Here is a 23,992-nt window from a genome sequence, read left to right on the forward strand (position 1 = left end):
ACTGCCAATTATAAACGGAAACACTTTAAAAAAAAGAAACAATGGGGATAATTAATCATTTTCACACACAAAGGTAACGCTGGAACTTCGTGCAGCGATGTAAAAGCTGCCCACCTCCTGCACTTCTGTTCTGGATTGCTTGAGCCAAGATCACTACAGCAGATTTGAACTCCTAAAAAGGAAGAAGGGAAGGTGAAAAGCCCCCATGCCTCTTCCTGGTCATTTCATGCAGGTATTACTGAATTCAAATATTCAGCCACTAAATCACTGCTACAGAATAGTAACATTTTCACTGGACTCCTGCATGTGGAGAAAAGCTAAGAATAAAAGGGCTACGATGTGGATTCTGGTTATCTATGTTTTATTTACAAGAAGTTGCAACTAACACAGGTTCATGAGCTATTCATTAGTTTACAAACTGAATTCCAGATAACATCAGATTACAAGAAACATTCTGCTTTAGAGTTGTACAGAAAAAGCTTTAGGGAAGGAAAGCAGTGCTGAACATCAGGCTCATCATTGTTTCAGAAACAGTAAGCTGTGTGAGTAACCCAATTGGAACACTCCTCCTTTGGACGTTTTGCTGAGCTGTGTGTTGTAAAAATAGATTTGTAAGCCTCAGATTTCTCCTCGCTGTCTGCAATGGATCTCTTAGTGGCAGCAGGAGCCTTGCTGACTTTTCCTGGGACAGATGAACTTGCATCATCTGCTAGAAAAAGAGGAATAGAATCAAACACACATAACTGACAATTAAAAAAAAAGAGGTATCTACATGAATACTGGTTAAATTACCTAAAATATTGTATGTACAGATAAGGAGCACATGCATTTTTCCCCACACACAAAAATGCAATCAAACTGAACAGTAACACGTGCCTGGCTCATAGAATTCATGGTGAAAATGCATTTACAAATCCTGGAGAGTAATTCTTTCCTACTCGTGTAACCCCCCTGTGCTGTAACTCAGTACTGACGACGTTTATTCTTCCAAGTGAAAAATGTCTGAGCTTGAGTTTGAAGAAAGAAACATTAAAGTATTCCATCACTCTGAAGTATTGTTTGGAAATGAGCTATCAAAAGACCAAAGCTAACTTGTGAAACACTGCCCCCAGGGAATCGATCTTCTCCCTTTATTCTTTGCACAGTCATTTATGACCAGTAACAATTGTCTGCATTCTTTTATTTTATATTTGGGATAGGAAAACGCCCATCCCTCTGTTTTTGATACCATTTCTCTCAGAGTATTACATTTACTGCTACAGAAACAAACCCCAACAAAAAACTTGCTGTTTCTTAATGACTGTGTAGCCTTCTCTGAAGCAGGAAGACAGTATTTCACAAAGCATGTAACAGATCTCTTGCACAAAGACATTACTACATTAAAGTCCACAGAAACTCCATAAATTTGTGCCTCTTAGGCACAACTGTGTGTAAGTAACTAGTGGGGAATCTGAAAATGCACTTATCTGATTTCTGCATGCAGTCCAAAGAATTCTATATGCAATTCTAAAGCATCACAGATCAGATCCTTTTCATGTATTTGAAGAATGCTGCTTTTAATGGCACTAATAGTTGTCTGGAAAGAATTACCAAACAATGGATTTGAAAAAATGAATGTGTATGCTGGAAGTCCAGAAACCTTGGGGTGCCATGTTCACAGATTAATTGCTATGCTACTGGCATTCCTCACTCTGTGGATTTTCCTTTATTTTCCCTGTCTCCTTCTATTCCCCTTCTGGTCAATATAATTGGTGTCAGAAACAAACCAGGGACCTGACATTTCAGAAGGCATGCTTTTCTCCTCTGTGTTATTGGAAAAGAAAAAGACATCAAACATTATTAGAACTACCAGGTTCCTCAAAGTCCTAGAGCAATTTAACAAACCTCAAAGTAAATGCTTTCAGATTAACCTTTATGAAAACAGACAGTAAGTGGCAGGCGAAGCATTTCTAATGGAAATCCTCTGCTTCTCACACAGAGAAACGATGAACTGTAGATAAACTATTTCTAGATTCTTTAATCAGATTCTAGTGACTTTTCCCATGGCTGCAGTACTTGAATTCTTCACCTCAAAACCACAGACCGACTTGAAAAACACATCAGATATATATTTCTATATATCAGTATTAATTGGGGACATTAAGTAATATACATATGTCTTTCAAAAAGAATGCACTGTCCTTTGGGCTAACAGAGAGACACATTTATTTTCAGTTTCATGACAACCACAGGCTCATCAATACTTCCTGAAGTTATATTCTAGTGTTACCAGAGACACACAGCAAACTAGCAGCTGAAATAAACAACTACAAGTCCACTCATCAGCCTGGGATGTTTCAATACACTTCATTGAGATGAACTGTCATGAAAGATTTTTTTTTGACCACTTTGGGAATGCAACTGCTAATTCTCCTCACATGATTCCTTCCCAATAAAATAGATACACCAAACCCTTGGCTATATAACTGTGTGAATAAGAACCTCTAATCTCATTTATTCAAGCTGTTCCCACCAACTGAAAGCATAGCAATACTGGAATGACATAAGCAAGTCTGCCTTGTCTCACACAGAAAAAAAAGCAATTTGGTTTTGAGTGTTTATTACTCGGTTAGTTATCACCACCACACTTACCAGGCTGTAGTTTTAGATATGAAACTAACAAGCTCTAATCACTACTATACTGGTATTTACCAAAATTCACTGCATGATGGAAGCAGATGGGGTAAACTGGGCAGAATGATGAAGAACTGACAATGAGAAGCCCTTGCAGAGTTTCAGCAGAGTCAGCTCTGTACATTTTTGCAGATGGTACTGCAAAACCTTGTTTTAAGAAGAAGCTGAGAACAGTTCCTACTGACCAAAGAGCTTCATGCCAGCTCATGAGGCAGACTCCTACCCCAGCTTGAAAAGACAGCCTTAAGGACATGCTTTGAAAACAGAGCCTTCTTTGAAAAAGTGAGCCATGAAATCACAGCTCACTTGAAGTCAGGAGCTGACCCTTCATTACTGAGCAAGATAATAAATTGAGATAGGCTGTGAAGAAGTTTGAAAGTCACAACAGGGAGAACTGAAAATATATAAAAAAAATGAAGCTGAAAATATTATAAAAATATATGAAGCAGCAGAAGAATACACAAGGACTGGCAATGTGATAGAAGTGACAGATTTTAACATAAATGAGTCTTTAAAAATGTCACAAAATAGAAAGGAAGTAACAGGACAGCTCCTAAAAACTCCAGAATGAAAATGTCAGACATGGACTTCTATGATCTTTTTCAAAGCAGATCTACTGGTGAGCTTTTTTCACACTCAGATGAAAGCACAGCCACCAACCTGAACTCTTGGTGAAGATAATCTGCCTCTTCTCCCCAGAACTGGAGCCGATACAGTCCTTTCTGTTCTTAACTTTAGATGGTCCTGGAGAATCTATGAAATAAACTGAAACTGTCAGTCTGTTTCACAATTCACAAGAGTACAGATAACAAACAGCTGTGACATTACCTTCAGCAGTGACTTGCTGGGCAGTTGATTCTGCTGACTTACATTTCTTCGACTTCTGAAACAACACAAGCAGAAATCTGACGATGCACTGGCAGGATATGCAATTCCCAGTTTGCATTTGACAGATGAACAGTTTGCTGCACTTTTCTGTCTTCCATCATGAAACTGTTCCTCCCTTCTACAACAACACCCGACACATCTGATGTTGTTTAGATAAGGCAAAAAAAATAATCTCGAAAACCTTGAAGGAATCTAGAAGAAAATCACACAGGCCAAAACTGATCTGTCTAGCTTTGATACTCTGCTTTGTACACTTGGCAGTGGGGCAGCAGTGGGGTGTAATCACTGTGGTAATCTCAGACTCTGGGCCCACATGGTGGGACAGGAAACTGAAGGACTTCAAACGGGTCAAACTAACTGTAATTAATAAAGATATTTATCATTAAGAAATTCAGAATAATCCCACATCTTATTTCCACACCTTTTCATTCAGTTAATAAAAAAATCCCTTCCAGGCAACTTTCAATAACTGGGCTCCTTATTGCTAATTCCTTGGGAAGAAAAGGTGTGAAGAGTTAATCTACATTTTTTAAAAGCATCTGTGGACCAGATTTTCCAAGCTAATTTATGATTGTCCAGATTAAAAAAAAAAGAAAACAAACAAAAAAATGCCATTAACAACAGCAACAACAAGTATCCCACTGCTGGCTTGGGTTACATGAAGTGCCAAAATCAAAAGGAAAGATGTAGTAGAACAGACACTGGCATTACTATCACAAAAGCAGACTGCAGAACTCAGAATGGAGTACATAATTCAAGGATGTCAGGCAAACACAAAGAAAATAAAGTAATTAAATATTTTATAAGAACTGGGAGAGCTCATGCTGTGAAGAATTTGATGAATGCTTTGGGAATGCTTTGCCACACGGCGTGCTGCTGCAGAGCTTGGCCAGGAGGTGGTGGTAGAGCAGTATGATGCTGAGTTCTCCAGGCACTCTGTGCTGTACGTGCATACAAAAAAACACCTTTATTTTTGAGGGTGCTTCCACCTTCATTATTATGGACAAATTTAGGAAGAAAAGCTACCTCCCATTATCTGGCAACTGAATTATTGAGATGTCTGTCAATATTATGTATGGCATATATGGATGCAGATGAATGTATATTATACATATTTCATCATGGGCACATATGAGAAACTCAAGCTTGAAAAGATTGCTAGAGAAGAGTGCTAGCTGCTTCTTCCTTATGCTTTGTCTAATGGCCACGAAGACAGGCAGCTCATGCCTCCTGCTGCAAGTACAGCACTCCCCTGCTGACAGAAGAGTTGGGCAACAGCAGTGCCAGCAGACTCCAAAGGAGCAGCTGTGCCCTGATGGGACTGGAGCTCACAGATCTCAGAACAAATAGCACCCCTGACAGCAGGGAAGCCTGGTTCTCTGCGAGAAGTCCATCTGTCAACAAGGCAGGGCAGTGCTGCAAAAACCAGCAGAAAGTGAGGACAAAACACAAGGGGTCTGCTGAGACATGTGTAAATACTGCAGCTGCCGGTAACATAGGTCTCCTCTACAAACAAACAAAAAATATTGACATATTCACCAAATGCATCCAGAGTTCAAAGACCAAATAATGATTTTTCTTTGTCTGCTAACAAGAGCAACTGTGCTGACACAGTTAAGGGACAGGAGAGTCCAGCACATTTCGGTGGCAGTACCTTCTTGTGTGGAAATTGGGGACAGCATTGGCTTTCAGACTGTCAGACTATATGAGCCAAAGCTATGCATTCATTTCAACAGGATCTGGAAAAAACAGTTGTCGTTTCTCACCTCATTTTAGAGGCAGACAAAAACCCAGTGCAGAAATAAGGGCCAACATCTGAAGTCTCAGTTGTTAGAAGTGTCACAGATGACGAATCCTGTCCTTGAGATCGCAGTAAATCTGTTTGCACTCTGAGCTAACACTACAGCTTTTGCTTGCCTCATCATCCTCCCAGGTAGCAATGATGGTTTAGAAAAAACTAGTTCTTCACATGGGACTGTTTTCACTGCACTGCTGTCATTTGATAATTCTGCACCACACAGCAACTGCTACTTGACAGAACAGCAGCATACATTAGATGCACAGTAAGGATATTTTGATGGCATCTTGCCTGTCTAAATTCAAAAAAATAAGCCAAGACCTCAATAGTATCATGAGAATAATCACTGTCATTAATCAGGACTGTAAGAACTGCAGGACATGATACATTTCTTGGCACACTGCTTCATTATACCCAAATCACTGAATTGCACAATTTTCAGAGCACTGTGCCTGCTGGTCACAAGAAAGGTCCAGCAGACACAAGGTCAGCACACTGCTAGAGGAATGTGCACACAGAATCTCACAAGCTCTGCTTTTAGAAGTAGCACTGAAGCACAACACACTGTACCAAGTAAGTCCTCCAGTGGGTATAAAGAGCAGCAGAAAAATTCATGCGACCTGACAGAAGATTGCATTATAGAAAACAACTCAATATAAAATAAGATTACCTTTTCTAATTTGCTTTTGAGTCTTCTATCTTCCATCCTTTTCTTCAGTACTTCCACATCTTCTTTATTACCATTAAGGATAATCACATCTTCCTCTTGAAAGGGAACACCACACTTCAAGAAAAGAGGATAAAAATCACTACCTTTTTGGGAACTCCAACCTGATGAACCTTTGCTAGAATTAACCCCCCTCTGTTGACCCTTTTTGTTTTCTCCAAGCAGTTCCCTAACCTCTCCCTTTGCTGCTTGCCTTTTCAAATATTTTTTCTCTTCTGATAGCTTCGTACAGCTTCTCACTCAGAACACCCAAGGGGAATCGTGGTGGGCTCTGAGTAAAACAGCACTGACCAACAGAAAGAAGGAAAAACATTCACAGTGAACGTCTGATAACCACAGCTGCTCCCATGCCAATCTGCGCAGCAAATTCTAGAAGAACTTCAGAACTACGAAAATATTAAGTTCTTCAAGCTATATTCCACGCCTTTTTTTAACTTATGAATGAATCTGATTGAGATCTAAGCAGTATGACACTGCATCTTTGCACTTACTGACAGTCACATAAGCAACGATGCCCAGGAGCAGCAGTTCATTTGTACAAGGGGGCCATAAAAATGGCATTATTCATTAACCTGGCCTTGCTATCTCACTGTCCTTCACCTGATTTATTAAACACTACCAAGCTCTACATTTTCAAAGTGCATTTATTCATTAATCTGGATTATATATGTAATCTGCTTCATGTAACTTGTTTTCTGATAAAGTATACAGATGTCTCTGCAGTTTTTAATCATCTGGTGAACACCCAGCACATAGACAGTGGCATTTTCCATTTGAAGATCTTAAGATTTTAAATTTATTTTTAATTTCTGCCAATCCAGGAGCTCTCTGTTAATCTGCAGGATCGGTTTAAGATCCTCTCTTATGTTAGCACTCTGTTTTCTGAACTAAGAGTTATAAGGGTTACTAGTGTATTGGTAGCAGGGATTAAAGTACCTTACATTTATTTAATTACATCACAGTTAACTCAAGTGATGAACAATTAGAAAAATGAATAGTGGGATGCTACGATGGAGAAGTAAGGGTTGCAGAGAAGAATATTCAGTGTGCTGGGCAGAACAGTGGGTCTCGCATAGGAAGCGGGGGAGCTGCCCAAGTTTTTCCATGCTGCTCAATGAGCTACTGTTGGAAATACCAGCTCAGTATGAGCTCAGGCACTTGTGAGAGAGCAGTGCAGACAATCAGGACACAGCATTAGCCTTTATCCTGAGGATGGAATGACTGGAATGGCACTGATTCCAGAGAAGCCCTACATGCTCATTCTTCATTCATTTTCTTCTGAATGCAGCATGAAATACCCACACCCACCAACGGGTTAATGATGGAAGTAATCTATGCGATAGTTTTTAAACCATATCCTGCTAAGCACACAAAACCAAGAGGCTACTTCTGCAGTAAAAGTTGATGTGAAAGGACTCCAATCTTAATTAGTGTCACATTTTTAAAAAGGAAAGGAATTCCAGGTCCTCATCCAGAAAACACAGGTGGAACTCTTCTATAATGAAATATATTCATAAGAACTGGGGAAAGGACTGTGTGACCTGTGACCAGGTAACTCTGTGCCACAGCAACAGCCAGATGGTATTACAGAAGCCAAACACTTCCAAACATTACTAACAGCAGCAAGCTATATCCACTGCACCAACTCCATCTTCCCCAATTTCCCTAATTACAATGAGTAATAAAAAAAATCCAAAGTAATAATTCTGTTTTCTTAAAAGCAATCACTGTTTCTTTATGAAAAAAAAAAGATTATATAATACATATATATTTTTCAAGAAATTGAGATATTTGGGTAAAAAACCAAAGCAATTCCAGCTTTGCAAATTCAGAAAGGTTACTCCTTCTGATTCAGGTGTTCTCTGGCAAATGTTTGTCCTACAGTATCACAAGGTCTCCTTGCTGTACCTTATCTATATTGGGACTTTAAATATGAACAAAGGTATTTGCCACAGTTCCTTGATGCTTCTGAAGCACTTTGAACAGAAGACACTCCTGTGAACTTGAACACTATTATGCAATGGACAAAGGTATTAGGACAGCAGCTTGCAGATCTGTGGGTGAGACTCAGGGTAACTGAAGAGCTCTATGCCAAAGGGATTTACACTGAAGGATGTGCTGGGCAAACTGGACAGGTTTGTCTTAATGTCCTTTCAGGATCCAATCACAAAAGCCCAGAAGTACACCTGTCACACCAAAATGGTTTAATGTACATCAAGGAATGATTTAAAGGCTGAGCTTATCTAATTATGAAGTCCTCAAAGTCAGACATTCGTACATCTATATATACACTACACACCCTACAAACAGTTTGTGTCCGTAACCCACACCTACACACACCCAGCCACCATCACCTTGACAAACAACACATCCCAAAGGCTTAAAATCATGAGAACCATAAAGGTGGTTCATAGGGCAGCACAGCTGTCTTTGTTAGAGAACAAAGGCTATGTTTTAAAGAAAAATAAATAACAAATTCATCTTATGTGGCTGAAACTTTGGAGACAACATCTATACCCAACTTCTTGATGTACATTACTTCCGATTGGGATTTCTTTGCTCAGTGCCTAAAATGTAAATCTGTCCACGACTATTGCAGCCTCATAATACAATTAGATAACAGGCAAATACATTTCCATTATCTAGGTATTTACATCAACGTTAAAATCTAATGTCCTACAGAAATCTGAAAGCCATTTCCTGAACCACGAGCACTAAATTAACTCCCACAGTCCTCAACATGACCATCGTGAACAAGGCAGAAGCAGTCAACACTTTTCCAAAAACAGTTCCCTCCAGAACAGGGGAGGTGCATCCCCACGACCTGTCCATCCCTCCTAGGACAGGGCAGAGCTCAGAGATGGGAGTGAGCAGACATGCTATTCAGCCAAGGCCCAACTCAGCATTCATTTACCAGCCACACAAGCTTGATGTATTAACAGCCACAAGAGACAGTAACTGTTAACTAAAAACACGTTCTGACAGCTTTCCAGAAGTCCCTTCACCGGAAGGGCAGCACTGCAGGAGCTGTGAGCACCACTCTGGGTACTGTGTCTCAGCAGCAAAGGATGCATGATAACGTGGGAAGAGTGGGAAAGTCCCCGACATGCCAAGCAAGGCACAGAACACGCACCTTCTCTCAGGAGTCACAGCATCCTCTCCAACACACTGCCCGAGCCACAGCCTCTGCTCACAGAGCTTCCCTTCAAGCCAGCTATCCTCTCCCATCTGCCATACCTGCAGCTGTGCCCTAATTTACATTGAGGTTTTCTATTTATTTCTGAGCAACACTCTATTTTTAATCTGTAAATATCCAAAATATGCCAGCCTTCCCCCTTGCTGCTAGAGCTTCATTAAAAAAAAAAACAAAAAAAACCCTGAACTGTTTTATTTTTTCACTTATTAAACACTAAGAATCCTAATAAAAGCACTAACAGTGGATGGTTCAGGAGGATGACATTTCATCTGTCACCTGTTTGGCATCAGACACCAGAAGTGACCAGCGGCAGTTCTTTTCTACACTGCAATCTGGAAAGTTTCAGCAGGCAAACAGTTAAGGGGGAGGAGGAGGAGGAGGAGAAAGGGCGATTTTCCCTCCCAGTTCTCATCATCCAGCACTGGGGTTAAAGCCTCGGAGGTAAACCACGGCTATTTATAATCAGTAAAGTACTGTAAGTATCTGGAAGTCTGATTTCAGACCTTTTAAAGACCGACTCTGAACATCGGTACCAGAAATCTGTAGAAGCTCAAATTTTCTCTTATTATTGTTGAGCAGAGGATATTTCTTCCAAAGCTGAACAGCACTGCAGCAGGATGAATATGCTAAGCATCACAGGAAACCAGATGAAGTCCTGGACGAACTCATGTTAATGTTTAACCCCTTTCAGTTACATGAAATTTCCACACGAGCAACAGAATGAAGAACGCGGATTGAATTTTGCTGAAGGACAACTGGACTCTGTTTATTTTTATTATGCTGCCTTCTCCTGGCTGATTCTGGACAAGGTAAGATGAAATAAATTAGATTTTCAGACTTCAGATTTCTCATTCTCTTAAATGAAGCCTGAAATATTTTATTTTTTTGTCAAAAAAGTTTCAGTTCAGAAAGGCCATTTCACTTGAACAGAATACTCAAGCCTGCAGTGGGGGAGGGTTTGTTTTCACTCTGTCATTGATGTACAGGACTGGCTGGTCATTACTACAAGCACTGTTTGCATCCAAAGTCTCACTGCTTACAAATGTGTGGTTTACTTCTGCTGCAATCAACTTAGCATCTCACATCCATGTATCTTAATGGTTCAGTTAGCTCCCGTACCATTTGATTGACACTGTAATGAGGTCAAACCCACTATCCAACAACACCATAGACAGGGAGGTACACCTCCACAGATCTGTTTGTATTTATTGGTAAATATTGATGTAATATTCAAATAAGAATGATATAAAATGTATAAGGCAATATGAGCTGGGACTGAAGAAGAATTTTTTCTTTTACTTGGTACATGTCAGTGCAGAGGCAGAATCAGCACAGTCAACATGGCTTAATGAGAAAGCAAAGTAAAAAGCAGTTAAAAACATCAATTTTACAATTAAGTTTTTTGAGGACTAAATCAGTATTCACTTGCTTATGAAACATTTATGCAGGCCTTAGTGAAGACATCTTTCAGATGACAGACATAAAAAGATTAAGAAATACAAAAGCTAAAGCCTTTTCACCATTTAATTATTAGAAGGTGAATATTGCTAAGTCATTTGTTTCACTGAATTACTGGCACACGAACTACATTAATATTAACCAGTTCAAAGATTACAGACACGGGAGGTTTAGAGAGGCAATGCTGCACTCCAAAACCCTGAAGCAGGATGAAACACTGAGCTGAAAAACGATTCCAACCTAACTCTGAAATGTACTGCAGCATACATAGTTGATGGGGCTTTTACGAGTGGAGACAATATTTCCCAGGCTCGTTTTTGGGTATAATTAACCTTTTCCTCTAGAGTTTACCTTTTAATGGAGTTGCACTAAGACAACACTTCTCCATTACGTGACACCCATGACAGCAGCCACAAAGGCACATGAACATCCCTACAATGGGCTGTTCTGTGAAGAATTTCAAACATCACTCAGCCCTTCTAAAAATTAAGACAGCTTTGTACTCCAGGTTTGGCAAACCTATCCATAGTACAGAGTGGCCGAGTTTCAGAGAGACATTTAGATAATATTAAATACCTGCAGTGGCACTGCAGTGTAAGAAAACTGACAGGAGAGCCAGCCCAGGGTAGTCCCAGGTGGTGGATCTTTTTAGCAGTAAGAAATGATCTTCCTCTTCAAGGGCAGGAGGGACATGGCAGCACAGCTCTTCACAGCAGGTCACAGAGCCAGGGCTAGGAGACTCTTGTAAGTGTCAGACTGCATCCAAATGGGACTAACAGTGACAAGTGCAGCCCCAGAACTATTGAGATGCTAGCAGAAAGTCAGTATGAGCATTATATAATACATACCGAGGTTGAAAGATGTCAGATTTCACTCTCATTGGAAAGGCTTCATCACTAAGTCATACCCCAGAATCATTTTACCACTGGGGAAGGAATTATTTTTTCTTGGCTGACAGCAGTGCTTTACACCCTCATGCTGCTACATCAAACACAGCTTCTAGATGCTACGCAGTTCAGCAGGAAAAACCCATAGTAAATACTTAACAATCTAAAACATCCCTGGAAGCTATTATGTGATGGGCACTAATAATCTCAGGGATGAAACAAACAGGTTACAGCTCGGATCCCTGGGGAGCTATATCCTTCACAACCTGTCCACAGTTGTATTCAATTAAACAAAAAAAAAAAAGAAACCAACCAAAAAAACCCCAACATATAATAAACAACGGCAAAACAGACAGCACACCCATCCTGTACAGACAGATGCTGTTTTCCAAGCAAGTACCAAGTCCCAGATATTTCTCTAACTGCCCAGTATCTTCAGGGAAATTTTTATGCCCAGAATGTGAAATTCCACAGAGATCTCATCATATTCACTACTTCAAAGCAACCGTAATGTTCCTCCTTTAATTATTCACTGAGAACAAACTGTTTTTTTGTGCTTCAGCTCCAAAAGGGCTCAGTGTTTCTCTGACACTCCCTGCCCCTAACTTCTGCTTTTGCTAATGGCCCTTATGCAAATCCCTGCTTGGCTGGGGCAGTCAGCTGGAAGCACGTTGCTTTTACTGCGGAAATCTTGCTTCCACCACACAGTGCCATTGCTTTTCCCCTCCTTTTTGTGCAATACTGAAAGACTGAAGTGGACTTGAGCTACCAAAGTTTTACTTTTTTTATGTAAATGGCTGAAAGACAGCTGAGCTTGTTTACACAGCAAACACATCCCTCAGGAGCAGCTGAGAAAAAACAGTATTCCCCTGGGCCTCGATTTCCTCATGTTTTCCTTTGGCCCATGCACTCAATGCAGAGCATCACTGACAGAACACAGAAGCAGGTGGAGGATTCATCCATTTTAACACACAAATCCACTTTCCAGAATGCTCATGGGAAAAGAGGCATTCTTTCAGCAGAAAAGTCAGTGCATACCAGTAAAGTCAATAAAATAAATACATTTCTTCCCGACAACCATCAAGATGTTAAGATACTATTACAACACAGCATCTGTTCTCTTGGCACAACCCCTTCATTTTTAATGCTTTTTAAAATTCTTAGTCTCTTTTTTATTTTAACACCCTCTTTATTTTCAAGTTTCTAAAACAGTCCTATACTGTGTTGTCTTTTTTTTTAATGATTTCCCTCTAACAAAAACCTGGAGTCTAAGCACAACAGCATTCAGATGAACAGCTACATTTACAGTAAGATGCTTGTTTTCCATTCTAATATAATAATAAATACATTATGATGCAAAGTATGGGATATTTACAGGTTAGATTACAAAATGTGTTTAAAATAAATACACTAAATAAGGTACAAGAGAAGATAAATTCTCCTGAAAACACAATAGTCTTTTTTGACTATTAAGCTTAATGACAGCTGATACTCTTCCCCTGCTCCAAGGGATTTTCTCTAGGAAAGGGATAAAGTCCTTACATAGGAGCTGGAGGACTCAGGACTGCTGTGCTTCTGACATTTCAGAAAGAAAGGTGTATGCAGGAAAAAACCCCCACAAAATTCAGTGCTTTCCAAAGCATTAATTCAAAGATGTCAGAAAAAGGGAAAAAAAAAAAAGGAAGTCTCATACAAGTTAGAAATGCTTGCTGACTTTATGAGGATAAAGCTTGGTACATATTGTGGATCGTGTTTTAGTGTTCCCCTTTTGGTTATTAAATAAATATGCTGCTGACCTGATTTATTGAATGCTGGACCTCCGTGGCAGAACGCCAGGTTGCCAGGCCTGGAGCAAATCCCAGCAGTGAGTGCCCCTGAGCTGCAGAGCTCACACACCTCCGAGGGCTGGACCCTGACCCGGGCTCACCTACTGGAACACACACTGCTTCAAAGTACAATTAACTTCTATATTATTGGCCCTCCCCTCACCACCCTCAGGTAATTAGAGTACAAAGCCATTTGGGGTTCTTTAGCTAATTTTGTTTGTCCTAGGAAGAGCACCTCGTGGTCTGTGAGTAGTTTCCAGTGCACTGCAGCATGAGTGTGGCCACACAAACAGCCCTTCCTAGTAACTGGAAAGAGACTAACCTCAACCTTAATAAAAGCAATACTACTCCCTCCTTATCTCAATCTTCCTTTCAGATAATCTCCGTGCCTGATTAAACTATGAGCAGAAGACAGTGTCTGGATAATGAAAGATGAACCCGCTCGATGCAACAAAATCAGGATTTTTACTGTGCATTGCTGTCTGCATGTTCATCTGCACTTTCATCTACCTGAAGGATGCACTTTCTGCAGAGCCAGAAGAACAGAAATCGAGCAGAAATGCAGCAGAGTGTGGATTTTACCCAGATGAACTTTGTTCAGCTCTTTTCATGGGGAAAACGGCCGCCTTCAAAATTGGAAGCTTTTGTCAGCACAGCCACCGACCCACAACGCTCAGCTGCATCCACACCTCATGCAACTGCTCCACGGTTTTGAAGGCTCTGCACTTCATTACGAGACCACTGTCACAGGAAGAAGGAAGTTTCTCACTGGCATACATTATCACAATCCACAAGGAGCTGGAGATGTTTGTGAAGCTCCTAAGAGCTATTTATATGCCTCAGAATATTTACTGCATACATGTTGATGAGAAGTCACCATCAGATTACAAAGCTGCTGTACAGAACATTGTTAATTGCTTTGAAAATATTTTTATCTCCTCAAAAAGGGAAAACGTCGTTTATGCAGGATTTTCAAGGTTACAAGCTGATATTAACTGCATGAGAGACCTAGTTCATTCCAAAATTCAGTGGAATTACGTTATTAATCTATGTGGGCAAGATTATCCTATTAAAACAAACAAAGACATCATAAAATATATCAAAAGTAAATGGAATGGTAAAAATATGACTCCTGGGGTGGTCCAACCGCTTCACATGAGACACAGGACACAGGTTAGTTACAGAGAACACGTGGGTCCCGCAATGTCATACGTGTACCCAACAAAGAATGCGAAAACTAAACCTCCATACAACTTGACTATATATTTTGGAAGTGCCTATTACATATTAACTAAAGAATTTGTAGAGTTTACACTGACTGATGCACGTGCAAAAGATTTACTTGAATGGTCAAGAGACACGTACAGTCCGGATGAACACTACTGGGTCACACTGAACCGTCTGCACGGTAAGATGCATGCTATTGCTACTAAGAGTAACCCCAGCATGGGGTATGGGACACAGAGCTGAGCTCCATCTGAGAGCTTAACAACACTCTGAGTTGCATCACATAACAGTGTGGTCGTTCTTTCAGTCCTGATGCCACTCCTTTAAACCTACAATGGCATAGAAATGGAGCTTGGTTCTAAAGAAGCCCTGCTTATGGTGCAGAGCGTTAGCTATCAGGCTACAGGAGAGTTCACTGAAGTAAATTCTTACTATGAAAAAGCTCATGCTGTCAAAATTATCCTCTAAATAAGCAGAAAGGAATCTCATCAGAACTTTATGCTTTTAAAGATGCTCCAGGTGCTACACCAAACGCAGACTGGGAAGGAAACATACGAGCCATTAAATGGAAAGATCAAGAAGGAACCATACACAAAGGCTGCAAAGGTAACAAGAGGTTTTACCACAAACTACAATTGCATTTACTGACTAGCACTCACTGCAGATAACTTACTATGCATTAAACTAGCTACTGAATGCACCTCAGAGGTAACACGTTCTATTTTGAGGTTATCATATGAAACAGCAACACATCCTGCTCTGCTGTATCCAACCCAAACGCCTTCTGATACTGTTGTAAAAACCACCAGTATCCACATACTGACCACCCCTCTCCCAAACCCCACTTACAACACCTCCCTAATTCAACAGGGTAACAACAGAACTGCATATGTGTGTATTTTCTTACTTTGCAGTTTTCTGTACACTCAGCTCCTCTCTTTCAGTGAACAACGCCTTAACTAGACTGTTCAGTTTCAGTGAGAAGTAAGGGGGTTCCTCAACGAGCACATCTGTCAGATACATCAGAATTGGATTAAATCTCTTCGTTTTAAGGAAGCAGAATAGAGCTGACCATGTGGAAAACAGGAAAAAGTTAGTTAAAAATACACAACTGCAAACTCATCATAGTAAAGCACTGCATGCTCAAAAATGGATGCAAACCAAGTAGTACTTTTCTGTCAGAGAAGCAGGTGGAGATAACACGGATCCATTCACATAAAACACCAAATCAAAACAGCCCCCAAGTTTTAAACCCAGTGTTAACCTCTAGATAAACTTCAGTGTGTGAAGTCAGAAGGCAATACATGCTAGTGACACCACAGGATGAAGATATCCTTTGAGGATCCCCATCCAGCTGCTTTCAGACACTTTAATTTGTCTTTGCAGGTCATTACATTAGAGACATTTGTGTCTATGGACTTGGGGATTTACAGTGGATTATCGAATCACCTCACTTGTTCGCCAACAAATTTGAGCCTGCAACGTATCCACTCGTGATGGACTGCCTAGAGAGGCGCCACAGGCTTCAAGTGCTGCACCAGGCAGAGGTCCCAATTGACGATGACTGGCGTTTGCAGGAAGATAGCTATTTCAACATGAAGCTGAATGTTTGAGGTGAACTGGAATATAAGTCCCATCGATATTTCATCCATAGACTTCGCCCATTTGATGTACTGTGCTTACCCTCATGCTGTAATGTTGTACTACTGTTTCACCAGTGAAATAAGCACTTAGCGTTACTAAAGAGCAACCACTGCTAAAGCATTAACTCCTAGAGAAAATGACATCTACATCAGTAACAAGGGGGAAGTTCGTAATCTTCTAAGTGACTCATTTAACTGGAAAAGATATGTTCCCCATGTCTGCAGCTGAAAAAAGAGGACTAAGTGGTACGAAAGTAACAAATGGAAGTAATGACTGAACAAAAGTGAAATATGAACAGCACAAGTTAACTGAAGTCATGTCTGCTGTATGCTTTGTAAAACAGATTGCTCTGAGTAATAAACTTGTCACTAAAGCTGCAGAGCTTGCAGAGAAGCAGGAGACAGCCAGTTTCAGACACAGCCAATATCACTGTTTTTTCATGGCCAGCTGCATCTCTAATTTCATTTGTGTAGCATGGCAACACCACTTGTACACTATTCATGCTTTGCTCCTACTAAAATGGGTGTCTGTATCAGTGACAGTAGTAGGTGTCCTGCAATGCATGTTTACTTAAAGTTTTGCTTCTCTGTGGGAGTTTTGGGCAAGGAGACATGGGAAATGGGAGGCCAGGAAACAAAGGAAAACAGTGAAAAGCTGTTTTTCAATCCCCATGCAGGGGAATAAAGCTTCCCTGAATCTTGACAACAACAGGAGATAACAACTAAAAGCTTCCAGGATAAGGATCTCATTTCCCAGATCGTTTTCGACCAAATGCAGTTCTCATTAGCCTGCACTAAGGAAGTGGCCTTTCATGTTCAACTGAAGCCAAAACAGGGAATAGTAATATAAAGACAATGAGGATGCAGCCCTCTTCCAGGCCAGAGCTGCTGCTTCTCCTCCTTACGGACTCATAAATGAATCCTTTCCATTGTGCCACCAAAGAGACTGGGCTGTGATGGGGAGACAGGATATAGCTGGTGGTGAATTCTGTGAAGTCATCTCAGCTTCTCCTTCTTTAAAAGGTTTTATTATTATTATTTCAAGAATGCAGATAAAAATTTAAATCCATTAAAATCTAAATAAGCTTCAATTCTTTTTTTGTATTACCTCTAATAGGAACAAGTGAATAATATCCTGTAACTTGGAAGTTCATGTGTTTACAAACTACAAGTGGTAAAGAAATATCTATGAGCAATTCAGATGTAAACTGCAATATACACCCTAAACAGCACTCACTTCACAGGAAAACTAGCTTAAAGATTAAATATTAAAAAAAAGTAATAAAATCAACAAATGACCCACAGCAAAACAAACAAATTTCTTGGAACTGGAGGACTCATTTTCCCACACATTACTTCTTGGAAACAACGTTTTTCAAAAGAACTCTAACCTAAAGAAGGACCATCTGGTCCCTATTTATTTACAGAAACTTACAAACTCAGCCCAAAGGCCTGTACTCAGAATCGTGTAGGGCTCATGGCCCACCCTGTGGCTGACTGCTGCTGAAGATGTTTCCTTCTGAATGGAAGGAAAACAAATCACTTGGCACACTCAGCTGGGCATGCTGAACATCCCTCAGAAACCAGAACTGAAATATTGGGTCTCTGCACGTATTAGGGGGAACAACATGCATAATGAACCACACCCAATCTGCTGCAAAGCAATCCCCGTGTATTTCCACTCCATGCTACTTTTAAAAGCATGAATGTAACATTCCTCATTGCTGCCTCTGTAGGAAAAGCAGTACTGAGCTCTCACGGTTCATCACTGCCATGCAGAACAATCGTGTTTCACCTCTGAACTCGATGAGGAGGTGAAATTTGATAGGCACTACTTTCAGATTGGCTCAACTTGCAGGAACTGACCAAACTGGGGGAAAAGAGGAGTACAAAAAGCTCTGCTCTTGAAAACAAAGATTATGACTTCACCAACATCAGCTGAAGAAAACTGATGAGTGAACCACCCTCCCTAAAGGATTTTATACTTTACTAACAAAATTGTACACATATAAAAGCCCTGATCAATCCACTCATTCTTAATCATTAAGAAACATTATTTTAGCCATCACTGGGTAATCACAACCTGTGATCAATCTGTTCTCACACAATAACACATACACAGCTCTGAGATCTCAGCAACAGACATTTACTAACTTTTGGCAATCACTGCTCTAAGCACAAAGTGGCAACGTGACCATGGTTCAAGGAAACACCAGGCTCTGAAACACAATGCACACACACTAACACTTATCTGAAAGATGTATGCATAATTTCTATTTCAAAAAGCCTGAGGAACACATTCAATAGCTCTATATCTAAGTTAAACATTTGATTAAGCGTTTTATATGGCACAGACTTTAATAGTTAAGATACTATTTCTGGCATGTATTGAAGTCTGTTGAATGTGGAAACACTTCCAAAATAAACTGTAAAGAGAAGCAAGAGACTACGTTTGAAAAACTAGTTAAAACCTAATTAGGTTTGTTCATTGGTCGTAAATGAGAAACTAACTAAAGTACAAAGAATATTATAACAATGCATTTGTGCTTCTCACTGCCTTCTGCCCACTCCGTGCAGTGGGTTTCATAAACCTCAGAAGCTGGACATCCCTTCTGCTTATGCCAGAACCATGGCATTTCCAGCTCTGAGAGATAACAAAGCTCCTGCTCGATTCTGCCCTTTAATCAGTCAGTTACACCACTGGCAGCAGTGTGCAGTCTTAATGACAGGAACCTGAGCAGAGTAAGCAGTACCAGAGCAGCCCCATCACAAACATTACACAGTGCCTGTTCAGAACATCATCCATCAGGTGTTTGGTGGCCTCAATGCATGCTGCCAATCCTTCTGCCCCCTCAGGTTGCCCTACTACATGCCACACGTGGACAGATTCCCTTAATGAGACATTTGGAACAGCTGTATCCGTTTCATCTGTACAATCTCCATGTTACACACATCAACCAGAAGTCTGAAGTTTCAGCACTAATTCAATAATCATTACCTCCAAACAGTCTGCCACAGATTAGCACTGATAGCCTTGCTCAAGACACCTTCAAACATAAAAAGTGTTTTGAAAAAGTACAGGCTGTTCTTTTAATTTAATTTTAGTAGTCTGATGGAGAATCAAAACACACGGTAAGTGAACAGTTACTGCTTAGAAGAGCAAATTTTAACCTGACATTTTTTATGTCACGTGCAATCCTTCCTGAAGGACAGCAGGCAGGAAGCAGGACAGGGCAGAAAGCTGCTGTCAGTCAATGCTTCCTGCTACACAGCACTCATCACCATCAGATGTCTTTATCAAGAAGCAAAGCTTCATCTCTTCCTTCCTCATAAGAGCCACATCCTCTACATTTCAACACCCATCTTCCCACTATTTTAAACCTTCTCCCTTTGCTCTACAAATTCTCAGAAACATGCCTTAGATAAAACACGTGTCTGAGTAAAAGCATACAACCACTTCATGTCAAGTTCCTATTGAGGAATTACTTTTATTCTTGAAAGCACTCAGATGAAAAGACTGCTTCATCTTCCATGCACCTAAGCTCTGTAAGGCCTTCCAAATGCAGAACAGCAGCAAGTACTGCCAAGATAAACCAAGGGAGACTGAATTCTTAATTTGGTGTTTTTCTAGTCCCTCGGGTTAAGCAAGGTCTGCACACACATTCAATTTTTCTAAGCATTATTTCACATTATTGTGAAATAAGCTTGTTGCTGTGCCACTATTTCCATGAGTTGCCACAGAAAAAAAAAAAAAATGGAGAAGAAAACTCAGCAGTGAGATAGCTGTCTGTGGGACTTCCCAGGAAGTGATAAAAGTGTTCCAATGGGCCAAGCCAGGAGATGTAGCAAGGAAGAAACCTGCTTTGAGCAAAGGAAAATAATTTCCAACAGTTCCAAGAAGCACAGCATTTTCTGATAACCATCTTGAAGCACACAAATATATGTTCATGACCTTGATCAGATTATCTAGCTGAAAGTACATGAAGGTGAGGGCTGCAAACTTCCTGTCTGCACTCTGAAGAATAGATATTCAGCAACGTTTCTATCTCATCGTTAATGCATCTCTTTGCAAAGTCCTTCAGGAAACAGTTGTTAACAGATTAGCAGGCTCATAGATGAGATTAATGCACAGGAAGCTTGTTTTGAAAGAACTTTCCTGAACTTCACAGTAGAAAAGAGCTGCTACACATCTAGATTTCCCAGGTGGCATTTATACTACAAATCTCAGCCCAGGATGAAGCAAAACCAGATTCTATCACAGAAAAGGAAGACTGGATACAGGGAGTACACAGGCAAAGACAGGCTTGTTCTTTCAGAACCACTCATCAAGTCACACTTCTGCCAAACAATGATGTCCCCTCATGCAGCCATGGCACACAGGACACCTCAATGTGAACTGGCAGGCAGAAGGCAGCGAGACAAATGCAGCTGGCCCACAAGATCCCACAGGCTACATTTTGGTTCAAAACCAGATCCTCAAAACCAGCAGTTAACACCAGGAGAAACATTGTACCCAGCAACCCACAACATTCAAACACTGCACTTCAGAATAAGTTTGCATTTTGAAAGAATACCTACCAGAAACCCACACTCAATTGTTAACAAGCAATTTCTTACTCCAGTATATGCACAGTACACAACACTTCTCTTATTTTTTCCAATTCACTTTACTATATTGTCATATAAAGACAAAATGTGCTAGGGAAATTAAGGTAATTAGGGTTACACAAACTATTAGCTACTAATCTGCATATTCAAAAGAAAAAAACTGAACACTTTAAAATAGTGGATGAGGACAATTCTGCATACATACATATATGTGCATACATATAAACACACATCTGTCTATCTCTGTGGGTCTTGTACAACTCCACTGCTAGTTAAGCTGAAGAAAAACTCACCTTGTGACAAACTTCTGTTTTAATTTCTTTGAGAGCACGCTCAGAGAACACACAGCCACAGTTTCTCAGGAAGCAAAACCTTTAAAGAAAATGCAACAGATCATTTATAACAAACTCTGTACATCTAAAATATGTATCTGCAAATTCACAATGTCTCCCTTACCTTCTCATTTCAAATTCTTTAGGTAAGGCTACTTTTAATCCTCTCTATCATCCCACATGAAAAACAACAACTCTAAGGGGGCTCTGAGGAAAAATGGTTCACTTTTGAGGTTCTCTCTTTAATTCCACCTAAATAACTCTAATTATTCAATGAAGGAAGAAATACTTTGCAACTGCCAAGTTGTAAACCCAACCTCTCTCATCCATCAGAGTTAAAATGCACAGAAAAAGAAATTCCAATTTTGTCCAAACTAGAATGCAAAGGAAAGCCTTCCTTCAGCAAAACAAAAGACCTGATATTAGCACAGCACTGAATACACTGCTTGATGCAATTTGCTCTGCTGCAGAGGGAGGTCTCACTCAACCTTTCTCCTCTTATCCATGTCTACTGCCCATGATTTAGCCCTCAAGCACCTTTACTTCTCGTTTGCTGTAAATGTTACTCCTTACTCCTCTATCACACATATAATTTGACTCTGAAAAGGAATGGCATTTCATTTCATCTCTCCTTTTTAAGCATAAAGTGAATGAAGGACATCTACTCCTCATAAAGGCTTCAGTACATACATGATTTGCAACATAACTTATTTAAAAATTTTTACTTGCTATGCATTCCAGTTAAAATTGTACTCATTTTTATAATCTACTTTCAGAAACCAAAAGAACTGACCTATGCCTTCCATTCATTTCCAGCCCCACCACAGGGCATATAAATTGTGCAGACTGGATGTCATCATACGTGTCACCTTTTTTACTTTCCTTATCACCACTCCAAGCTGGATTATCTGCAAGGTTTAGTTCTGTTACGTTCTGAAAGATAAAAAAAACAAACAAGGCTTTAGCTGCTTTACTAATGATTTTTCAGCTATGACAACATTCCCAGAGATTTCTTCCATTGCAGGTTATTATTTTATCAATTTCAGTAGGTAGTGAGATGACAAGCCCATTGAGATTTCACAGGACACACTGAATTTTGTGGCACTGTCTTAAACCTTTTTACCTTAATGCTCTTGATATGTGATGCGGCCTCCATAGGAGTTTTATCAGCTGACTTGTCCAACAAAAATTCAATGACAGCATCTTTGTTATACAACCTATAAAATAAAATTTTTAGTAATCATATTTGATGTCCATAACATTCTTTTATTCACAAATTAGTACCTTTTAATACAGAACTATACACAAAGTCATACCTGCCTAGCTCACAGGCGACTATGGGCCGACATAACTTCTCCTGACTCAGAGTGCAGTAGTACCATCTTGCCACCAATTCAGCAGTTTTGTCAACCTGAACAACAACAAAAAACACCCCGTAATTTTAGAACAGCTCTTCCATTTGTAAATTATTTACGTATAAATTCAAATAACACTTGAAGCATTAATCAAATCCCCAGGCATCTCAACTAACTGTACTCAACTAACTGTACTCTGTATTATTCCATAAAGCAACATTAGAAAATACTTATGCAGTTCAGAGCTACTGAAAATGTTTCTGCATCTCAGGACCAATTTTCTAACTCTAAGTCAGTTTTCTCACTTTCTGGCACCTCCATCTACACACTCCCCTCATTTACTCTTTTTTACACTTACGTTATCTCACTCATTTTTGTAGCACTACATTTCAGCCCCATGTGAACCAACTTTCAGTCCCTGTGAGGAGCAAATGCACCAAGAAATGCAAATCTGGAGGTGTTGGTATGATACCTGAAAATTCAGTTTAAAAACATGTATTTATGAAGTATTAGACCACAAAGAAAGGCTGAAATTTGAAGCTACTTCGATTGGTATAACATAGCAGTACAGCTGCAGCTTGGCACAGAGTGGAAGATCTTTTTGTTTATTCGTATTATTATAAGTTATCTGTATAACTTTTCCGACGTTTGCTGTGATACTTCTAATTTCAATCCAGGTGACATCACTATGTCCAATATCACAAAACATTAGAAAAAAAAAAAAAAAAAAAAAGGGAGCAAGCCACGTTCAGAATGCAATCAGACAGAACGCAGAAAGCACAGAGGGCCAAGCCCAGCCACACCGGGTGCCTGGCATCATACTCCGCCACGCCCTAAGCGAGTTACCAGCAGACACCGTATCCCTAGTGAACCACGCTCCAATTAACAAACTACTTATGTCCGTAAGCCCACACAGAGCACAGAGCGATTTCCACCACAGCCGCTGATATCGCCCCAGACAAAGGAAAGGCGCTCCCTCCCCGCTCCGAGCACCAGTCCCGATTCCCGGGCGTCAACCAACCCCGCCTCCCTCAGCCCGCGGGCCCAGCCTCACAAAACCGGCCCGGCACCGCCCGCCGACATCCCAGCCGCCCTCACGCGACACGCCCCAACCTTGACGGCCTTGCGAGGCCCCTTGACCAGCTCGTGCCGCTTGGGAATGGTACCGCCATCGCACCCCATCCCGCTGCGCTTCCCGGCTCTCCTCCGACAAACTTCCGGCGGAGCACTTCCGGCCTACCCCGATGGCGTCACAACGGCTGCGCACCAATCAGCAGCAAGGGGGCGGGGCTCCCGGAGGAGGGGCGGGGCAGGGGCCGCCCGCAGTGCCCAGTAGGGGGCGCCGTCGGACCCCGCTGTTCCCGGGCCGGGGCT

General features: G+C 40.6%; 2 protein-coding genes across 2 annotated transcripts; one reads left to right on the top strand and one right to left on the bottom strand.

Annotated features, from left to right (window-relative positions):
• Window positions 1–344: 344 nt before the first annotated feature.
• Window positions 345–23,804, bottom strand: RTF2 (replication termination factor 2). The gene is made up of 9 exons (XM_065754450.1): window positions 23,732–23,804; window positions 22,580–22,674; window positions 22,387–22,480; window positions 22,057–22,196; window positions 21,225–21,303; window positions 6,030–6,143; window positions 3,502–3,556; window positions 3,334–3,426; window positions 345–706 (listed from the first exon to the last, which is right to left on the bottom strand). Exons 1-9 carry the CDS (start codon window positions 23,798–23,800, stop codon window positions 525–527), a joined length of 921 nt encoding a protein of 306 aa, XP_065610522.1. The 5' UTR covers window positions 23,801–23,804; the 3' UTR covers window positions 345–524.
• LOC136060132 (beta-1,3-galactosyl-O-glycosyl-glycoprotein beta-1,6-N-acetylglucosaminyltransferase 7-like) lies at window positions 9,705–16,304 on the top strand. The gene is made up of 4 exons (XM_065754444.1): window positions 9,705–10,091; window positions 13,830–14,861; window positions 15,191–15,286; window positions 16,067–16,304. Exons 2-4 carry the CDS (start codon window positions 13,886–13,888, stop codon window positions 16,291–16,293), a joined length of 1,299 nt encoding a protein of 432 aa, XP_065610516.1. The 5' UTR covers window positions 9,705–10,091; window positions 13,830–13,885; the 3' UTR covers window positions 16,294–16,304.
• Window positions 23,805–23,992: the final 188 nt, after the last annotated feature.

The sequence above is a fragment of the Cyrtonyx montezumae genome, unplaced genomic scaffold (genome assembly GCF_038088225.1).
Source record: "Cyrtonyx montezumae isolate F1298 unplaced genomic scaffold, pur_monq_1.0 scaffold_9, whole genome shotgun sequence".
Classification (NCBI taxonomy): Eukaryota; Metazoa; Chordata; class Aves; order Galliformes; family Odontophoridae; genus Cyrtonyx; species Cyrtonyx montezumae.